Here is an 18902-nt window from a genome sequence, read left to right as displayed (position 1 = left end):
ACTTTGGGTCATGACGTCACTCAGTTGTAACTTTGGGTCATGACATCACTCATCAGTAACTTTGGTTCATGACATCACTCATCTGTAACTTTGGTTCATGACATCACTCATCTGTAACTTTGGTTCATGATATCACTCATCTGTAACTTTGGGTCATGACATCACTCAACTGTAACTTTGGGTCATGACATCACTCAACTGTAACTTTGGTTCATGACATCACTCAACTGTAACTTTGGGTCATGACATCACTCAACTGTAACTTTGGTTCATGACATCACTCAACTGTAATTTTGGGTCATGACATCACTCAACTATAACTTTGGTTCATGACCTCACTTAACTGTAACTTTGGTTCATGACGTCACTCAACTGTTACTTTGGGTCATGACGTCAGTCATCTGTAACTTTGGGTCATGACATCACTCAACTGTAATTTTGGGTCATGACGTCACTCAACTGTTACTTAGGGTCATGACGTCAGTCATCTGTAACTTTGGGTCATGACGTCAGAATGACATCCTCCCTTTCTAATCCTGGCCTCTCCTGGGATTATTGCGATGACGTCATCTCTTAACTTTGACCTTATGCTATGACATCACTTATCTTGTCTTTTTGAAATTAAGTCACAGTGAAATGATAACATTATTGACTGATTAGGCGCCCATCAGTTGCCAGGAAGTGTTTTTAGGAAGAAGATATATCACCATTGTTCAGGAACCAGATATAGCGGACACAGATAAAACTATCTGTTACAATGCTACAGGGAAGCATGTGTCGATGCACAGTTAGGTGATACTACAGGTCAAGGTCAAAGGTTATCACACAATGATGTTTACATTTTATCGAACTTGTGAAAAGGAAACAGGATGCACCAGTTTTATGACGTAATGATCGTCTTCCTCCAATATGCCTAGCTTGTCTGTACAATACAGGTACATGTAATTATCTGCTTCCTCCAATATACATTGTGTATACAATTAAGGTAATGGTCTAAACGCTGTTACTAGTTCTATTGTCAGAATGATACTTAGATGATACTGGGCTTTATGGTACAAAATGCTCTATGTGATGTAGAGTCTTACCCCAATTTCTCGAAACAAAACTGAAGTCAAAAATTTTCTTATAGGTTTCACATGGAGAAAAACTTAAGTTTTGACACTTTTATTTAGAGAAATTGGAGTCTTGATTGTTAAGACACCCCCAAGGATAAATGATGATGAGTCACAATGGCTTTGTGGGGAAAAGACAAGTGACAAACAGATTGTATAATCCCTTGTGTAGTCATATAAACACTAGCTGTAATAATTATGGTGTTCTTGGTCGGGCATCTATATCTACTAAAAGTTTTCCACAGGATTTAAGTGTATTTCTTGTAATTTTCACCATCACAAATTCTCATAAAACAAACAATGTTTCAGATTCATGAAAGCACCAAAATGTTAATGGCATAGTGGTTAATGTCTCATGAAATATCACATGTTTTGAAAGAACCGCCACAGTCATGCCATTTTTCAAACTTTCGGGTAATATCGGAAAACCGAGTTGCATCACGTGACCGACATCGTACCCGTATAGATCGGAACGTCCCGAGCCATATCACGTGGTCAATATCGGCAATACCCATACAGATCTGAATAGATTGGAACAGTTCAGATACTTCCGAGCTATTTTAAAAGTGTACATGTTAAAAATAAATATTTTAATTTAATTCTTTAATGACTTTGCGAATACGAAGTTAGCAAAAGTCGTTAAAGATCGAAAGTTCAAAACTTAGAGAGGCAGAGAAAAATATGTAGAACATTAGTACTCTAAATACTTTTTCTATGCCAAAAATACAACAAGTCACAGACCATACAACTTTAAGATCATTTTAACCATGTGAAAAAGTCTGAAATTATCCTTCATTGTATGCTTCAATCATATTTAGAATATTTTTCACTTTGATGAGAAGTTAAATGTTTCATCTATATAATATCTTTACTATTTCTCAGTCAGCTTACTCAATACTGTAACATACAAGTTGTGTGAGATTGCTGTAGTCTAGACTGGATGGGGATGTGTGTATTGTTTAATTACTGTTAAAGAGAAGCGAGAGGAAGTCTGCGGAGCAATACTTACCATGGGCTGATTAGGATCTTATGTAATATTGGCATTGTTCCAGCCTCGTCATACTGTTATAATATAATTCAGTATTCCATTAAAATTATAACTGGAATTGAAACAATAACAAAGTTGAAGTCCTTTGCTGCATGCTGAGGTTTTAGATAAAAGGTTTGGTATTAAACAGAAGCCAGGAAATTATCAGATGAAAGAGAATGGCTTAAACATCCCTAATTAATGATTTGGCATGTCAGTATCGTATTTTACCTGATAAATGCCCAAACCTTTCTGCCTCACGATCTTATATTGTTTTATGTACATACTGATCCTGTATTCATATAAATGGATACCTTGTAGGTTGTGTGCTAACATAAATACAGTTTGTGTATTACATGTATGGCTATTTAGTTTGAGTGTGATGCTTAGATTACATTTAATTAAATCTTAATATGGTAGTGTCTGTTTAACTAGTTTGTGTGTAACAGTGTAAAAGCTAGCAATAGATTGAATATGGTTATATGTGCTAACTTGGTTGAATAGTAGGTTAACAAGGTTGAATATAAAAAATTGTGCTATGCTTCATATACGACAGTGTGCTTACTAGGTTGACTATTATAAGTTTTGCTGACATTGATACATGTGATGATAGCTATCACTAACAACCCGTCTCCACACCACCCCCATCTTGACCTTTGAACCTGCTAGTGTTATGTTTTCCTTGTGTTTATCTCAGGGCTGCTAACAGGAATGATTAGAGGGAAATTACCATAAATAAATAAACTTGCATCACTTGCCTTGAGTAGGGAATGTTCCATTGATGTGACTTACTATCAGAGCACCAAGGTGATGTTATCTTTTGTGTAGGAGAATACAACTTCAGTTTTCTTTCCATGGTATGGGGCAACGTCTAAATGTAGGGGAGACAACTTTACAGTGTAAGGGAGACAGCTTCTCCGTGTAGGGGAGACAACTTTACAATGTAAGGGAGACAGCTTTCAGTGTAGGGAAGACAACTTCATAATGTAAAGGAGACATTTTCTCAGTGTAGGGGAGACAACTTTACAATGTAAGGGAGACAACTTGTCAATTTAGGGAAGACAATTATTCATACTAGTAACCCTGACTACAAAAGATTACAACCATTTATTGTCTATACCTGTAACCTAAATTAGACAAGTTATTGGAGTTACAACCCTTGAGGACTTCTTTATTTTTGTATGGAAGTAAAATAGTAAATAGATGTTATTCTGTTAGTCATTGGCCTAATAAGGCAATTAAACTTCATAACTTGGGTGGAGATCAGCTTATTGTATTTCACCAGCTAGGCGATGTGACAGTTGATTTAAATGGTGGGCGTATTTATCAGTCCTTGACACTCAAATCTCATTAGCAGGTAATAAATTCTATTAAATATGTGTCGCTGCAAATATTGGGTCTCATTATAGGTAAATATATACATATGTAAGAGATTTTTAGCCAGCAGGTCACCACCTTAACTTTCATTAGAAGAAGACGTGTTTATGAATCTATACATATACACATGTGAATGAATATATGTAAGTGAATGTATTTTGATTAGTTACGGAGGTTTATCTAGCAGCTAATTATAACACCTGTAACGGTGTTGTCATGTCACAGGTCAAATCATTCAGCATGGTAATCATTTTGACCTTGGCTTAAATCTTTACTTGACCCGGAATACTGAACAAATTGGTAAACTTTAAATAAAACATGTTATGTTAACAGCCAACAGGAACTGTTTGTATTTAAGTGTTGTATTGATATAAGAATAATTCAGTGTATGTGTGGTATGTACAGTTCTGCCCTTCAAACCTATAAAGTTGTTATACTTCATACTTTATACTTATATTTTAGACATCATATCAACTTTCAGGAAAGTTTTATGGCAAAAAGCAATCAGTAAATAACAAATACATAATTACTTTTTAAATTCAGTTTTTATTCCGTTATGTGCCATATATTATAATAGAACAGATAAACAGTTTTGTTTGTGATTCTATTCGTTTATACTCCCATTGTTTGTTTATTAGTTTAACAATGTTACTTATGTAATAATATAGAGTGTGACATGTATTTGGCCCTGTGGCAGGCTAACATACCACCCTATTATACCATGTGGTGGTGTCGACAGGTACAAGGCTGTTATTAATGTTATGTCCACTAACTGTTTTCCCTAGGGAGCCACCGACCCCAGCTGCAGCCTGAGAAAATTATATAATCTTACAGGTCTGTGGTCAGGTACTAGTGTGGATGTCTAATTTCATTAATGACCTGCAGAGGTCATTTGTGTCCTAGAGGTATTATACCTGAGAGGTCAGTTACAGGACTGACCGTTCAGTCCCCTACAGCTGACGTATATAGTATTTTGTGTAAGGATGTTGTTTATGGTGGCGGTAAATCTCAAGATATAGTGTTTCTTCTGGGAATTTTCTCTTCAAAGGAGTTATGAAGTGTTACTGACCCTGGATTTATTAACAGCTTTGAGATGATGCTATAATGACATTCACAGGTTATTTTGCTTAATATATATATATATGATATTATGAGGAGGTTTTTTGGAGGGTTCATATCACATCAAGATGAGCGGAACTCTCTTTGCCATCGGCCGGTGGGCGGTGCCTTGGTTTATCCTAGGGAAAGGTATATCTGCTATTATCATGATTCTATAGACATCGACTACTAATGATAACATATAAAGCTGAATGTACAGAATTGCCTGATCAGACTTGGTAAACAGAACTTATCTATGTTTGTACAGTCCAAATGTCAATTTATTTATTAGCAATCTAGACCTAGGACACATCATTTGACCAACAAAATATTGATCTGTTTGTTCTGTGTGATAAACACACAACATTGTAGGGTAAATGGACTTGGTCCAGCTGGCTGTAGCCCTGTAGGACTACAGTGTTTATCTGTTATTTATGTATTCTGGTGTATTGGTAAACTTTATATATTGCATAAAGTAATTTATCCTATGTATTTTATAGTTATAGCCCTGAAAGCATAATGGCCTTGGTCGTAAGCCCTACAAAAATAGCCAGACAGTATAACAAAACAGTTTACAAGTGTATAATGTACAATATGGTAAACTTACTTATTCTTTATTATTTCATGATGATATGTCCCACGATATCACGAAAATATCATCCATATGAAAATTAACCGCCAGACAGTACAACTCTTGACTTTCATTAATTGATGATTTTTATAGTTAATCAAAAGCCACAAATACCACATTAAAAATCTTTCTTTAAAATTCCAAGAAATGAATTGGCTTTGATTGTGTTTTAACTATGACATTAAATGTTTTGTATTTCCTGGTTGTTATAAAGTTTTACCGTAATCATTCCACAAGCCCCATCCTATATGTGTGTCCTACTAAATCCTGCTGTACCTGGAGATATAGCTAACTCCTGAGTCCTGTCATTACATGATGTTTTAATGATCAGCTCTAAAACCTATATTTATATATAAATTGATTAATCAATTCCTGCTACTGTCACTGGGAATCTTACTGAGATCAAACCCATTAAATATGGACTGTATATCTACATGTCAGTGATGACAGTAATTAATTACATATATACAGTCATTGTGTAGGGAATAGAAAACAAGGGAGATAACTGACAGTTATTAATTAATACTCTGTGTAGGTGTATAAAACAATTATAGTATACATTGGGCTACATTAAAATTTAATGGAAATCAAATAAGGAACTAGTTTCATTATTCAGAATGGCGTTTGTAAGGTAAAATAAAAATCATTTTCTTTTCGTTCATTAACAATACAGCTACATATTTAAATTGTGAATATATTTACATGCCATTCATGTAATTTCTATTGCCTCATTGATCTTATTTAGAACTTTTCTCGAGTGTGCATTAATTGTAGGTGTTAGGTGACTGTATAGTAAGTAGCATAATTGTTATAAGTAGAGGGAGAATTCATTAAGCGAGCTAATCCTGATGACATTGCATTACGGACTATAGCTATATATGTTAAACCTATTACTGGCGGCTGTGGGTTTTCCTTGAAGGATTGAGTAATTAATTATAGTGTTATAAGTCGGCTATGTGTGCCCACTGACATCAGAAAATGGCCGTTCTGCTGGACTATCTATTACATAAAGCTGACAGCTACCAACTCTCCTTTGAGGATCAACCAGTCACAGCTGATCGTGGTAAGGTGTGGTAGTATACCCCAGGTAAATCGGGTCGTTATACAAATATAACCTCCGTGTGAAAGGCAAAACAGATCTGTGTCAATAACCTTTACCGTTATGTTGTGATTACGGACAGTTCGACAACATTGATAAAGAAATAACAAGGCAGTGATCTGGACAAGTGTTTTGACATATACTTATTACAGAGCAATATATCTAGGTTAATATCAAGGGTGTATGGTACAACATGTGTGGTAGAGAACTCTAAATATATTAAGGGTGTATGGTACACATGTGTTATGGGTGTATGGTACACATGTGTTATGGGTGTATGGTACACATGTGTTATGGGTGTATGGTACACATGTGTTATGGGTGTATGGTACACATGTGTTATGGGTGTATGGTACACATGTGTTATGGGTGTATGGTACACATGTGTTAAGGGTGTATGGTACATGTGTGTTAAGGGTGTATGGTACACATTTGTTATGGGTGTATGGTACACATGTTAGGTATAGAACTCTACATGTGTTAAGGGTGTATAGTACACATGTGTTAAGGATGTATGGTACACATGTGTGGTATAGAACTCTACATGTGTTAAGGGTGTATAGTACACATGTGTTAAGGATGTATGGTACACATGTGTGGTATAGAACCCTACATATTTAGTCTGATTTGAAGACTAGCCAGAAGTTTTACAGGGGCTGTATATTGTAGAGATTATAATGGCCTGGCTAGGTCAGACGGCTATAGATTACTGTGACTAGTAAATTATACTTACTCTTACCCTCAGCATGATAAGGTCAATTATTCAAACTACTGGAATAGAATACTGATACTAGCTCACTGATACTAGCTCATATATAAGATATTTTCTCCTCCAATTTAAGTAAATACAGTTCCCACTTGTCTGGTTTTCATTTTTTATAAGGACCATTGCAATAAAATGTGGAAAAAAACCTTTTTGAATGCAATTTCACTGTGTTTAAAAACCACTTGGCTATAATTAAAGACCAAAGTTTATTTGTGTTTTTAGATGTTCTTTATAGACAGGTTTAACTTACTGCCAATTAGTAGTAGATATATTAGTGTAGATATTCTTAATTGTGGAATCGTAGACAATTTATAAGAATTTGGAAAGATTGACGATCCTGTGTCTGATGATGTCCCTGATTTTCGATCAGTCTTGATCAGGTCTATACTGTTGGGGTGAGATATTAGTTACCTGATAGTGATATATATCTATTGTAAAGGCGATATAGGATCTTTGTAATGATAGAGTAGGTTTTCCCACACACTATACACACAGTCTCCGTATTCATGGTCACGGTCACCTGATTCTGAGGTCGTTACAGGTGTGACGTCGTGTACAGGTGTGTCGAGGGGTAACGAAAGGTAGAGCTAGTGATGTGTCATTTATCTACCTGCTCTTTGTATATAGGTAATGGTACACACAGGTAGAGGCTACAGGTAGGTCAATGATCATCCCCTCCAATCAGGTGTAACACTCTGGGATAGGCTGATTATCGTGACCCCATTAATCTAGTCTGTATAAGTGTATAGGATTACTTTACAGTACAACCTTAATGTAAGCTGAGAAGCTGATTCTGTGTCTCCTTAGAAGTTGAATCTTTCTTCATTAAAACTGACAACTCAGGATAAATGTGGTACAATATCTGTCCTATCCTGTCCAGTCCTGTCTTTGGTTGTCCATCTCCTGTTGTGTCCTGTTTCATTGTTAGACAATAGCAAGACATTCATAGTGTCTTTAATGCTCGTCAGAAAAAAAGTTTATTGATTTCATTATCTCTTTTTTAACTGTTTTGTTGTTTTTAAAAAAGAAACATATTGTCTTACCCATCGCGGCGAGTCAGATAATTACATGTAACTCTCGTCTTAGTAGATAGTAACGATATAGGTGTATTATGTTGGTTGGTGTGATGACCAGTATCATTAGATCTAACCCCCAAGTCTATATCCAGAGAACATCATGTTACAGTAACTATTTACCTGTGTGATTTACCTGAATATTTGATGATGCGTTGGAGGTTCTGGCACTGTATCACCAACAGGTGTGCTAATGTATTGACCATACAGCTATATAACATGCAATGTAAAAAAGGTAGTGTGGAACCAAACTGGTTAGAGTTATCTCCCTTATCACATATACCCACCAAGATCACTTGCTGGTTATTCCCTGTACAACAATTAAGCATTGAGGTCACTATTTTTTAATTTCATCGGGGTATGAAAGAAATTGTGTTTGCAAACTGTGAATCCGCGTAGCGGAGTTTGCAAACACAATTTATTTCATACCCCGATGAAATTAAAAAATAGTGACCTCAATACTTATAATTAATTTCCTAGGCTACTTTATAAAATGAAATACATTTACACGTACTATTCCATTGATTTTTTCCAAGGGATTATTTTTTCCAAATCAATACGCAACGTCAATGTTTCTATTGTGACGTCATGATAACGTCGGGAATTCCGCGCCATTCTCGGATTTTTTTTCATCGTGGAATGAAAAAAATGAATGGACCAATCAGAAAGCCTGTAACAAAGAGAAAATTAATTATTTAAATATTAAACACATAGTATGACTGCATGATTACATCTAATACTTATGATATTTAATTCTTATCATAATGAAAAGAGTTCTCACTAAATCAGCATCAGTATTACGATAATGGACTGCAACATTACACTTAACTCGCAACACAATATGTATCACGATACAGTTATGCATGTGATATGAGATATAATAACTATGAAAGTAATAAGAACTACCAGTTCTTTATACAACAACCACATATTTGTATCTCAATATAAAAAACGGTTTTGAAAATTAAATGACTTCTTTTGTTAGTTTGCTTTTAAGCTAAATGTGCAAAATCATAACCTGAAGTTAAACATATTAAGTTAATTATACTATAGACTGGCCACCAGATCGTTAGTTGTTGATAAGACTTTCTCAGCAGTTCTTTACTAGATTATCCACCCCATACAAAAATAATTCCACTGCATGTGTATGAAAATACGCCCTCAAAACAATAATAATGATTTATGAGTTGACGGACACTCACATATTAAGTAGGTACTTTACTCATTACTGCCCTGTATAGAGTATAACTTTAACCTAAATTACCTTCAAAAATCTATAAATATGAAATATTTGTGTCTTTACAGATAAGAAGAAGAATGGGGAGATGAAGTCTGGATCATTGGGGACCAGTACCCCTCCCCCGGAGAGGAAAAGTAAATTTGCTTCCATCGGCAAGCTCTTCAAACCTTGGAAATGGAAGCGGAAGAAAAAAAGTGAAAAGATTGAGAAAACTGCTGTTGGTAAGTTGGTCTGAACAAGTAAAATGATTGTAATTATTATAAGATGTCTTGGACAGGAAATTTTCTTTCCTTTTTGTGTGTTTAGCATATGTCTGATATCTACCTTTATCTAACTTATTTTCACAGCCACCTAATTTTACATTTTTATGTCTAATGACGTATTCCAAGCAATTTAAAATCACGATTCAGGTGATTCTGATATGCCTGTGTGCAAAACATTTTCATTTTCGATTAATTATCATGAGCGTTAATTCCCTGTGAAATGCACAATATTAAATTACACATGAAAATCAGTAGGTTTAAGTACATGGTATTCCCCTTACAAATTGAGTGTTTGTTGATTTTATACAGTTACTCAAAACACAAGCTTGATCAAATTTTATTCGAGTAATAAACAAGGACCCAGGAAAGAGAAACATGTATACACTAGAATCCTAAGCCTTGTGGATATGTCACCTGAACTTGATAATTAGTATGTTCTCTTTGATTGTAAGAATATGAAATGAAGCTAGATGCCTGCTGTTTATATACCAAACTGACAATTTTAGTTCCATATAGAGATGAATCACGCAGAATAACAACAAAAATTGTTGTCCTTTGTTACTAAGGTTTTTGACCTCTCTAATTCATAGCTGGTATTGTAGAATTAACGTCCTGGGGATAGGTAATTGAATTACTTTACATGTTTTCATGTGTGATTGTAGAGCTGGAGAGAAAGATTTCCCTCCGATCTACCCGTGAGGAGTTGATAAAGAAAGGTGTACTGAAGCCAGACGATGGCTCTATCAAATCACAGCAGAACCACAATGTGGCTAAAGAAATGATCGAGGAAACTCCAGAACCACAAACGGCGCCGACAGTGGAGACGATGGAAACCACAGGTGGGTGTGGTGTCTGTTTCTATGTGGGAGGTGTGGGGTGTAATTAGACAGACACAAAGTTAGTCCTAGTTATAGGAAATGTATCGCAGGAGTTCTAGGCAGGTCAAGGTCAATTATAACATAAAGTCAAAAAGAGGCTATCAAAAGTCAGATAAATTTGGTTATACAAAGGAGAGAAATGATGAATTAGTTATAGGCTGCAAAGAAAGAAACTAGATTAGACCAACAACAAGTTAGTTTTTATTAGGTGGATATCAAACCAAAAATGACATTTTTTATTAGGTGGATATCAAACCAAAAATGACATTTTTGAAAAGCTTTGTTGCTATAGTAATATGATGGAATAGTCTGATTGGTCAAATTAAGATGTTGTCTGGTTTGTGAGGTAATTAAGAATTCCTAACAAAATGAAAACATTTTCTGAAAGCTTATTAATTGAGATGTTTTGGAAAAGATTTCTTGTGATGGCCATCTCATTGATTATTGTACATAGGGATAGTGAAGTATGCTGAACAATTACATTACTTTATCTCAAAACGCTTCGTTACCAATATCAAATTTTAATAAGATGTCACATAAAAGTCGAAATTCGAATATAAATGTTATGATGGGTATACAATACCAAACACAAATTATTGGAATGTGGGGCCCCTGAGGGGAATCTGTAATGGTTCCAATTACAATTAGTAATTGTTTCATACCGATAACGGGGCATTAATGTTTTGTGATTATGTGATGATGCAAAGTGCAGTATATAATGTTGCGGATTACAAAGTGAGATCCTGGTAACTTGTAACACTATATTACATGTATAGTTGTAGTGTAAAGCTCGTACCTAAGGGAATAATGGCTTTGTTTCTGTTTTACATGAAGTGTCTTTAGGGACTTGGTATACTAGTGGTTAGCTAACAGTGGGAGACTAGGTTCCTGGAATGCTAACATAAAATCGAGCCTTAATGGACCTCGGTAGATGTAGAGCTGACAAGCCATTACCAAAACCCTGTGTTTGTATGTACAGAGCCAGGGCTAATTGGTTTCATAGCAAATAGAAATCCAAAACAGTGTGGAATGGTTTCACCTCAGATTATTGATGTTGTGGCTTTATATCTCCGAGATGCACATGGGCCAGTGACATTTCAAGCTTTATACTGATCATCTCTTCCACTACAAACATTGAGAAGACCCAAATTTAGATTATCTGAGAGAAAGTAGTGAGGATCTCACCTGTGGTATCTCCAGCTTGGTGTAGAGAGCTGCTATGGCTATATCTCCAGCCTAGATCAGCCTCTGGACCAGGAAGCTCTGGCTGAAACTGATGTGTAAAATCTGGTGGGGCCATCTCTGGCCTCAGTGGACTTTGGGTGTGAACATAAAACAACAAGTGCCTTCTGTAGATATCCACTGTTAATGGTGCTAGCTTTCTACACTCTGAGAACAATATTGCTACATCAGGGTTTCCATAATCAATTTGACTTTTTAATGCAAAATCAAAACTTTCACTTGAACAAAGCTGGATCTTTATGGATTCTAGCTGACTTTGTGAAGTTTTCTGTTGGATTGGAGTTTGTTGAGATGTAAGATTTTTCCTGTTATATCCCTGTGGTGCTGTCACCATGACAATGTGTCAAGTCTATAAACACATATTAGCTGGATAAAACTATTCCCCGATTGAACATCCTGGTTCATAATGGGGTCTGGATGTTGGTGGGAAGGTAAGGTTGCTTCATTTAAACAGAACTTATTATAAATATTTTATTTCATTTCAGAACATGTTTTATGTTTGTCCTAGCTTTCTTGACCATTAGAAGAGAGATAACTCCACCTGATGTATTGGCAGTTACCAAAAGAGTATATGCACCAGGGAAATGCAATGTTTTATTTCCCAGTCACATAGTGCATTTAAGCTTATTAATGATATTGTTTTAAATATGAGGTATGCTCTGGTTCCTCTGTCTGTTGGAATATGAAATGTTACCAAAGATAAAAGTTCTCCATGGTTTCTCTACCATACCATTCTGTAGGAGTTTGCTACATTATGAAGGAACAGTATGAAAGGGCTACAGGTGGTTAATAGACTACATGTGCTATTAGATGATCTCTCCATGTGGTCGGCATTTATGCTAGCCCATCACTATAAACACACAAGTCCTGACAGTATAGCCAGGTTATAGTGGATACCACGCTCAGTGCTGAGCTCATCGGTAGAGGCTGAGATGCCTTTGTAATGTTTCCATCAACAGCAACTTTCACTGACATGTGAGGCATCCTTTTCATAAACTAGCAAAGCATGGCAAACGAATACTTTTCCTAAACATCCCAGAGTAATAGTCTTTTAATGTATTGTTGTACAAGTAACAGCAGAATGTGTGTAATGTTATCTGTCCATTATACCTAGGTTATGCTAATTAAAAATCGTATAGGTACTACCATAGGGGTATGGCGGACAAAATTCATAGATTCATTGTGAACAGTTAAGGCCAGTGTGGCAAAAGGTAGATAGGGTCATTAGGCATGATCCTGGGCAAAGAGGTCAGTAAGGTCATTGTGGACAAAAAAGGTCAGTAAGGTCACTAAAAAAGGTCAGTAGGGTCATTGTGGACAAAAAAAGTCAGTAAGGTCATTGTGGACAAAAAAGGTCAAGAAGGTCATTGTGGGAAAAAAAGGTCAGTAAGGTCATTGTGGACAAAAAAGGTCAAGAAGGTCATTGTGGACAAAAAAGGTCAGTAAGGTCATTGTAGACAAAAAAGGTCAGTAAGGTCATTGTGACCAAAGAGGTCAGTAAAGTCATTGGGAAAAAAAGAGATCAGTAAGGTTATTGCGAACAAAAGAATGGTCAGTAAGGTCAATGTGGACAAAGAGGTCAGTAAGATTATTGTGAACAAAGAGGTCAGTAAGGTCATTGCGAACAAATAATGGTCAGTAAGGACAAGAGGTCAGCAAAGTTGTTTTAGACAAAGGTTAATAAGGTCACTTTGGACAAAGAGGTCGTTAAGGCCAGTTTTGACAAAGAGGTAAGGTCATTGTGATTAAAGTGGTTGTAAGTAAGGTCATTGTGAACAAAAAAGTTCAGTAAGGTCATTGTGAACAAAAAAGGTCAGTAAGGTCAGACAAAATTAAAGAGCCCAATTTTTGTTGTGGATGAAAACTGGTAAGGTCGTTGTGGACAAAGAGATCATTACTAAGGTCACTGTGGACAAAGAGATCATTACTAAGGTCACTGTGGACAAAGACTAGTCAGCAAGGTTACTTTGGACAAAGAGGTCAGTAAAATATGATAGACCAAGAGTCTGTTTGGTCTTAAACCTTTGGTAATTGATGGGCTATTGTTTTATACATAGTAAGGTTAATGTGATTACATCAAGGTCAATCAAAACACTAAGTAGACCAAAATTTTCAACTAGAGATTTTGATTTTTGAGACTATGTTGCCAATGATATTTGAGATGATAATGTGGCCTGATAAGTTGATTACAGAGTCTGGCGGTGCGCCAGCCTTACCTGTTCCCAATTACTCCTCACAAGATTTGGTAAACAACAGATTGACCTGGGTAGGGGATGGGTACAGGAGGTTTTTGTATCTAACATCGTTATGGTTTCTTTGATGTGAAAATGGTGTTTTATGATATATATATATTATATATTTTATATTCGGTATTTATTGGGAGCTGAGTGGCAGTAAGTAGACACAGTAGTTCACACATTTTGTACGTAGTAACCACATCACACATTGTAGATACCATTGAAGCATGTCAGCACATTGTTTAATGCCATCAAAATAAGCCAACACATATTGTAGATTCCTTCAAAATAAGTCACTAAATGGGATTAGTCATTAGAATAATAATTACAATCTATCAAAACAGTTCAAATCATTGTTATAGACACCATAAGAATAAGACATTATATTGTACAAACCGGTGAAACTATTGCAAACTTTATACAAATGATACTTAAATATATCGGTTAACAATGCATTTGAGATCATTAAATTTGTCTACAAATTTAAAAGAACACTGCAACTTATCCATTCATCTTACAAAACATCTGAAAGTGACATGGAATTATTAAACAGATATGGTACATTAATATGAGATCTTATATCTACAATATCTGCCCGAGATCTGAGGAGATATAAAGCTGACATGGAAAAATGTAAACAGCCTGTACTCAGTAATTTGGTAACACACATTTTGTAATACCTAGACAGAGCAGCCGTATTACAGCTTGGTTTCCATGGTAGCTGCAGACATTTTGTTTGTATTAGTGTAAATAAAGCATTGGAGGCCTGAAACATCCATCATTAGTGGGTGCCATGGTAAAACTGGCGAATTACTGAACAAAAGTTTACTAGTACACTTTTGCAAAAGGTGGTGCATGAATGTAAAGAGCTTTACTCCTTGTGAACCTAGCTCGATTTCTCTTCATCTGCCTGACTGATTCTGCCGCTAAACATTATGTGGTGGGTTTAATTTGACATTGGTAACTGTGTGTATGGAGCATAGAAAAGCAAGGATAAGGAGAGACTTTAGTCGTAGGATAAGGAGAGAGATATTTGTCGTGGGATAAAGAGAGAGAGATTTTAGGCCTGGATTTGGCTGTGGGTGAGTCTGGTAGATTGGATCTATTGTTATAAGGAGGAGGAGGAACAGGCTGGAATCAGGGCGCTCAGGTACATTACTATGATGTCATCACAGAATCTCTTCCTGTCTCCTCACCGACATTACTGCTCTAGTACTTAGTGTGGTGGCAGGAGTCTCCAGTACACTCGACAGTCTGTAAGTATTATTGTCACTGAACGGTCTCAACCAATCATAGTAATGATAGACTTAAAATCTGTCTTCTGTAATGATGATAGCTGCTGACCTACAAGTGCTCTGTATCTGGTTCTGACCTTTTTGTGGTAAACTTATAATACAACAACAACACTAAGGCTCTCTGTTGTGTACGGTAACCTATAGGCTCTTATTGTAGTATTTTTGTAGCCAGAAATTTACAAGCAGGTGTCCATATTGTATGTTCATAGATCTCAGATTGTAAGAGTGTAGTATGCAGATTGTAATTATCAAGTAGTCATACTGTAAGGGTCAAGTATTCCTATCATAATGGTCAAAGTATTCATATTGTAGCGGTCAAAGTATTCATATTGTAATGGTCAAGTATTGATATTGTATGTATGGTCAAGTATTAAGATTGTAACGGTCAAGTATTCCTATCATAATGGTCAAAGTATTCAGATTGCAGGGTCAAATATTCAGATTGCAGGGTCAAATATTCAGATTGTAATGGTCAAGTATGGTCAAGGATTCATATTGTATTTTAAAGTATTCATATTGTTAGTCAAGCATTCAGATTACATGGCCAAAGTATTCATATTTTAATGGTCAAGTTATCAAATTCTATGGTCAAGCATTCAGATTGTATGGTCAACTATTTATATTGTAACAGTCAATATTTTGATTTTAACGTTCAAGTATTCTGATTTTAAAGGTTTTATGTTTGTACCAACCATAAAAAAGTTTACTTGACCTTGAACTTCAGGTAGTTAATGTAAATTGTCAGTATTGTAGGTGTCAATGATTGTAATTGTTGTCCTTCTTCTAAGTGTCAATGCTTGTGTCCCTATTTTAGACAAAAGTGGAAAATTGTAAGTGTCAAGTATTGATATCGTTAGTATCAAGTTACAAATGTGTATTTTGTATGAAACATCTAGTTTATGTCAGAAATTCTGTATGTATCAGAATTTTTTTATGTGATTTTCAGCTATGATATCTTGTATTTCTGATGATAGCATAATGTTAATTGGATGTCCAGCAGTGATGTCACTGACCATTGTACAAGGTACCGTTATAACAGGGAAGTTACAACTACAGACAGACATGGTGGCAGAAGTCTAGCCTCCATCTCTTGTAAATATGATCTGTAAGATGTATGAATCAGAGTGCCATTGGTAATTAGCTGATTGTACGTGTGTGTCAATCAGATGGAAACAATGCAGCACAATGAACTGATGTTTTCCTGGTAGCTGCTACAGCGAAATACACACACCTTCCAAGATGAGTAATACATTGATTCACTAGAATAGCACATTGTGGCTGGTGCATTGGACTGCAGATACATCACATGTTAATCTTAAAGGCAGACAACTAATCAAGATAGAGGTGGGACATTAGTTAGGGGACATGGCTGTCAACATCATTAGTTAGGGGACATGACTGTCAACAACATTAGTTAGGGGACATGACTGTCAACAACATTAGTTAGGGGACATGGCTGTCAACAACATTAGTTAGGGGACATGACTGTCAACAACATTAGTTAGGGGACATGACTGTCAACAACATTAGTTAGGGGACATGGCTGTCAACAACATTAGTTAGGGGACATGGCTGTCAACAACATTAGTTAGGGGACATGGCTGTCAACAACATTAGTTAGGGGACATGGCTGTCAACAACATTAGTTAGTGGACATGGCTGTCAACAACATTAGTTAGGGATCATGACTGTCAACAACATTAGTTAGGGGACATGGCTGTCAACAACACTAGTTAGGGGACATGGCTGTCAACAACATTAGTTAGTGGACATGGCTGTCAACAACATTAGTTAGGGGACATGGCTGTCAACAACATTAGTTAGGGGACATGGCTGTCAACATCATTAGTTAGGGGACATGACTGTCAAACAACATTAGTTAGGGGACATGGCTGTCAACAACATTAGTTAGGGACATGGCTGTCAACAACAATTAGTTAGGGGACATGGCTGTCAACAACATTAGTTAGGGGACATGGCTGTCAACAACATTAGTTAGGGGACATGGCTGTCAACAAAGTTAGTTAGGGGACATGACTGTCAACAACACTAGTTAGGGGACATGGCTGTCAACAACATTAGTTAGGGGACATGGCTGTCAACAACATTAGTTAGGGGACATGGCTGTCAACAACATTAGTTAGGGGACATGACTGTCAACAACACTAGTTAGGGGACATGGCTGTCAACAACATTAGTTAGGGGACATGACTGTCAACATCATTAGTTAGAGGACATGACTGTCAACATACAATAAGTTAGGGGACATGGCTGTCAACAACATTAGTTAGGGGACATGGCTGTCAACAATATAAGTTAGGAGACATGACTGTCAACAACACTAGTTAGGGGACATGACTGTCAACAACACTAGTTATGGGACATGGCTGTCAACAACATTAGTTAGGGGACATGGCTGTCAACAACATAAGTTAGGGACATGACTGTCAACAACATTAGTTAGGGGACATGACTGTCAACAACATTAAGTTAGGGGACATGGCTGTCAACAACATTAGTTAGGGGACATGGCTGTCAACAACATAAGTTAGGGGACAAGGCTGTCAACAACATTAGTTAGGGGACATGACTGTCAAACAACATAGTTAGGGGACATGGCTGTCAACAACATAAGTTAGGGGACATGGCTGTCAACAACATTAGTTAGGGGACATGGCTGTCAACAACATTAGTTAGGGGACATGGCTGTCAACAACATTAGTTAGGGACATGGCTGTCAACAACATAAGTTAGGGGACATGGACATGTCAACAACATAAGTTAGGGGACATGACTGTCAACAACATTAGTTAGGGGACATGACTGTCAACAACATTAGTTAGGGGACATGGCTGTCAACAACATAAGTTAGGGGACATGAGGGTCAACAACATAAGTTAGGGGACATGGCTGTCAACAACATAAGTTAGGGGACATGACTGTCAACAACATAGTTAGGGGACATGACTGTCAACAACATTAGTTAGGGGACACAGGCTGTCAACAACAAGTTAGGGGACATGGCTGTCAACAACACACTAGTTAGGGGACATGACTGTCAACAACATAAGTTAGGGGACATGACTGTCAACAACATTAGTTAGGGGACATGACTGTCAAAATCATTAAGTTAGGGGACATGGCTGTCAACAACATTAGTTAGGGGACATGGCTGTGCACAACAACATTAGTTAGGGATCATGACTGTCAACAACATTAGTCAGGGGACATGGCTGTCAACAACACTAGTTAGGGGACATGGCTGTCAACAGCATTAGTTAGGGGACATGGCTGTCAACAATATAAGTTAGGAGACATGACTGTCAACAACACTAGTTGTTAAAACAACATTAGTTAGGGGACATGGCTGTCAACATGACATTTAGGGGACATGACTGCTGTCAACAACATTAGTTAGGGGACATGACTGTCAACAACATTAGTTAGGGGACATGACTGTCAACAACATTAGTTAGGGGACATGGCTGTCAACAACACATTAGTTAGGGGACATGACTGTCAACAACATTAAGTTAGGGGACATGACTGTCAACAACATTAGTT

General features: G+C 36.6%; 1 protein-coding gene across 3 annotated transcripts in view; it reads left to right on the top strand.

The window, feature by feature from the left end:
* Window positions 1-18902, top strand: part of LOC138325061 (phosphatase and actin regulator 1-like) — a 56746-nt gene that overhangs the window by 18369 nt on the left and 19475 nt on the right. For 2 of the 3 annotated variants that reach the window (XM_069270434.1, XM_069270437.1), the window contains exons 2-3: window positions 9489-9644; window positions 10349-10525. In XM_069270434.1, coding sequence (XP_069126535.1) covers window positions 9489-9644; window positions 10349-10525 — 333 coding nt within the window. Of the gene's footprint in view, window positions 1-6208; window positions 6309-9488; window positions 9645-10348; window positions 10526-18902 lie in introns of those variants that run through there. The other variant, XM_069270436.1, reaches the window with a different exon arrangement.

Source organism: Argopecten irradians, chromosome 6 (genome assembly GCF_041381155.1).
Source record: "Argopecten irradians isolate NY chromosome 6, Ai_NY, whole genome shotgun sequence".
Taxonomy (NCBI): domain Eukaryota; kingdom Metazoa; phylum Mollusca; class Bivalvia; order Pectinida; family Pectinidae; genus Argopecten; species Argopecten irradians.
This window is presented reverse-complemented; position numbering and strand designations above follow the sequence as displayed.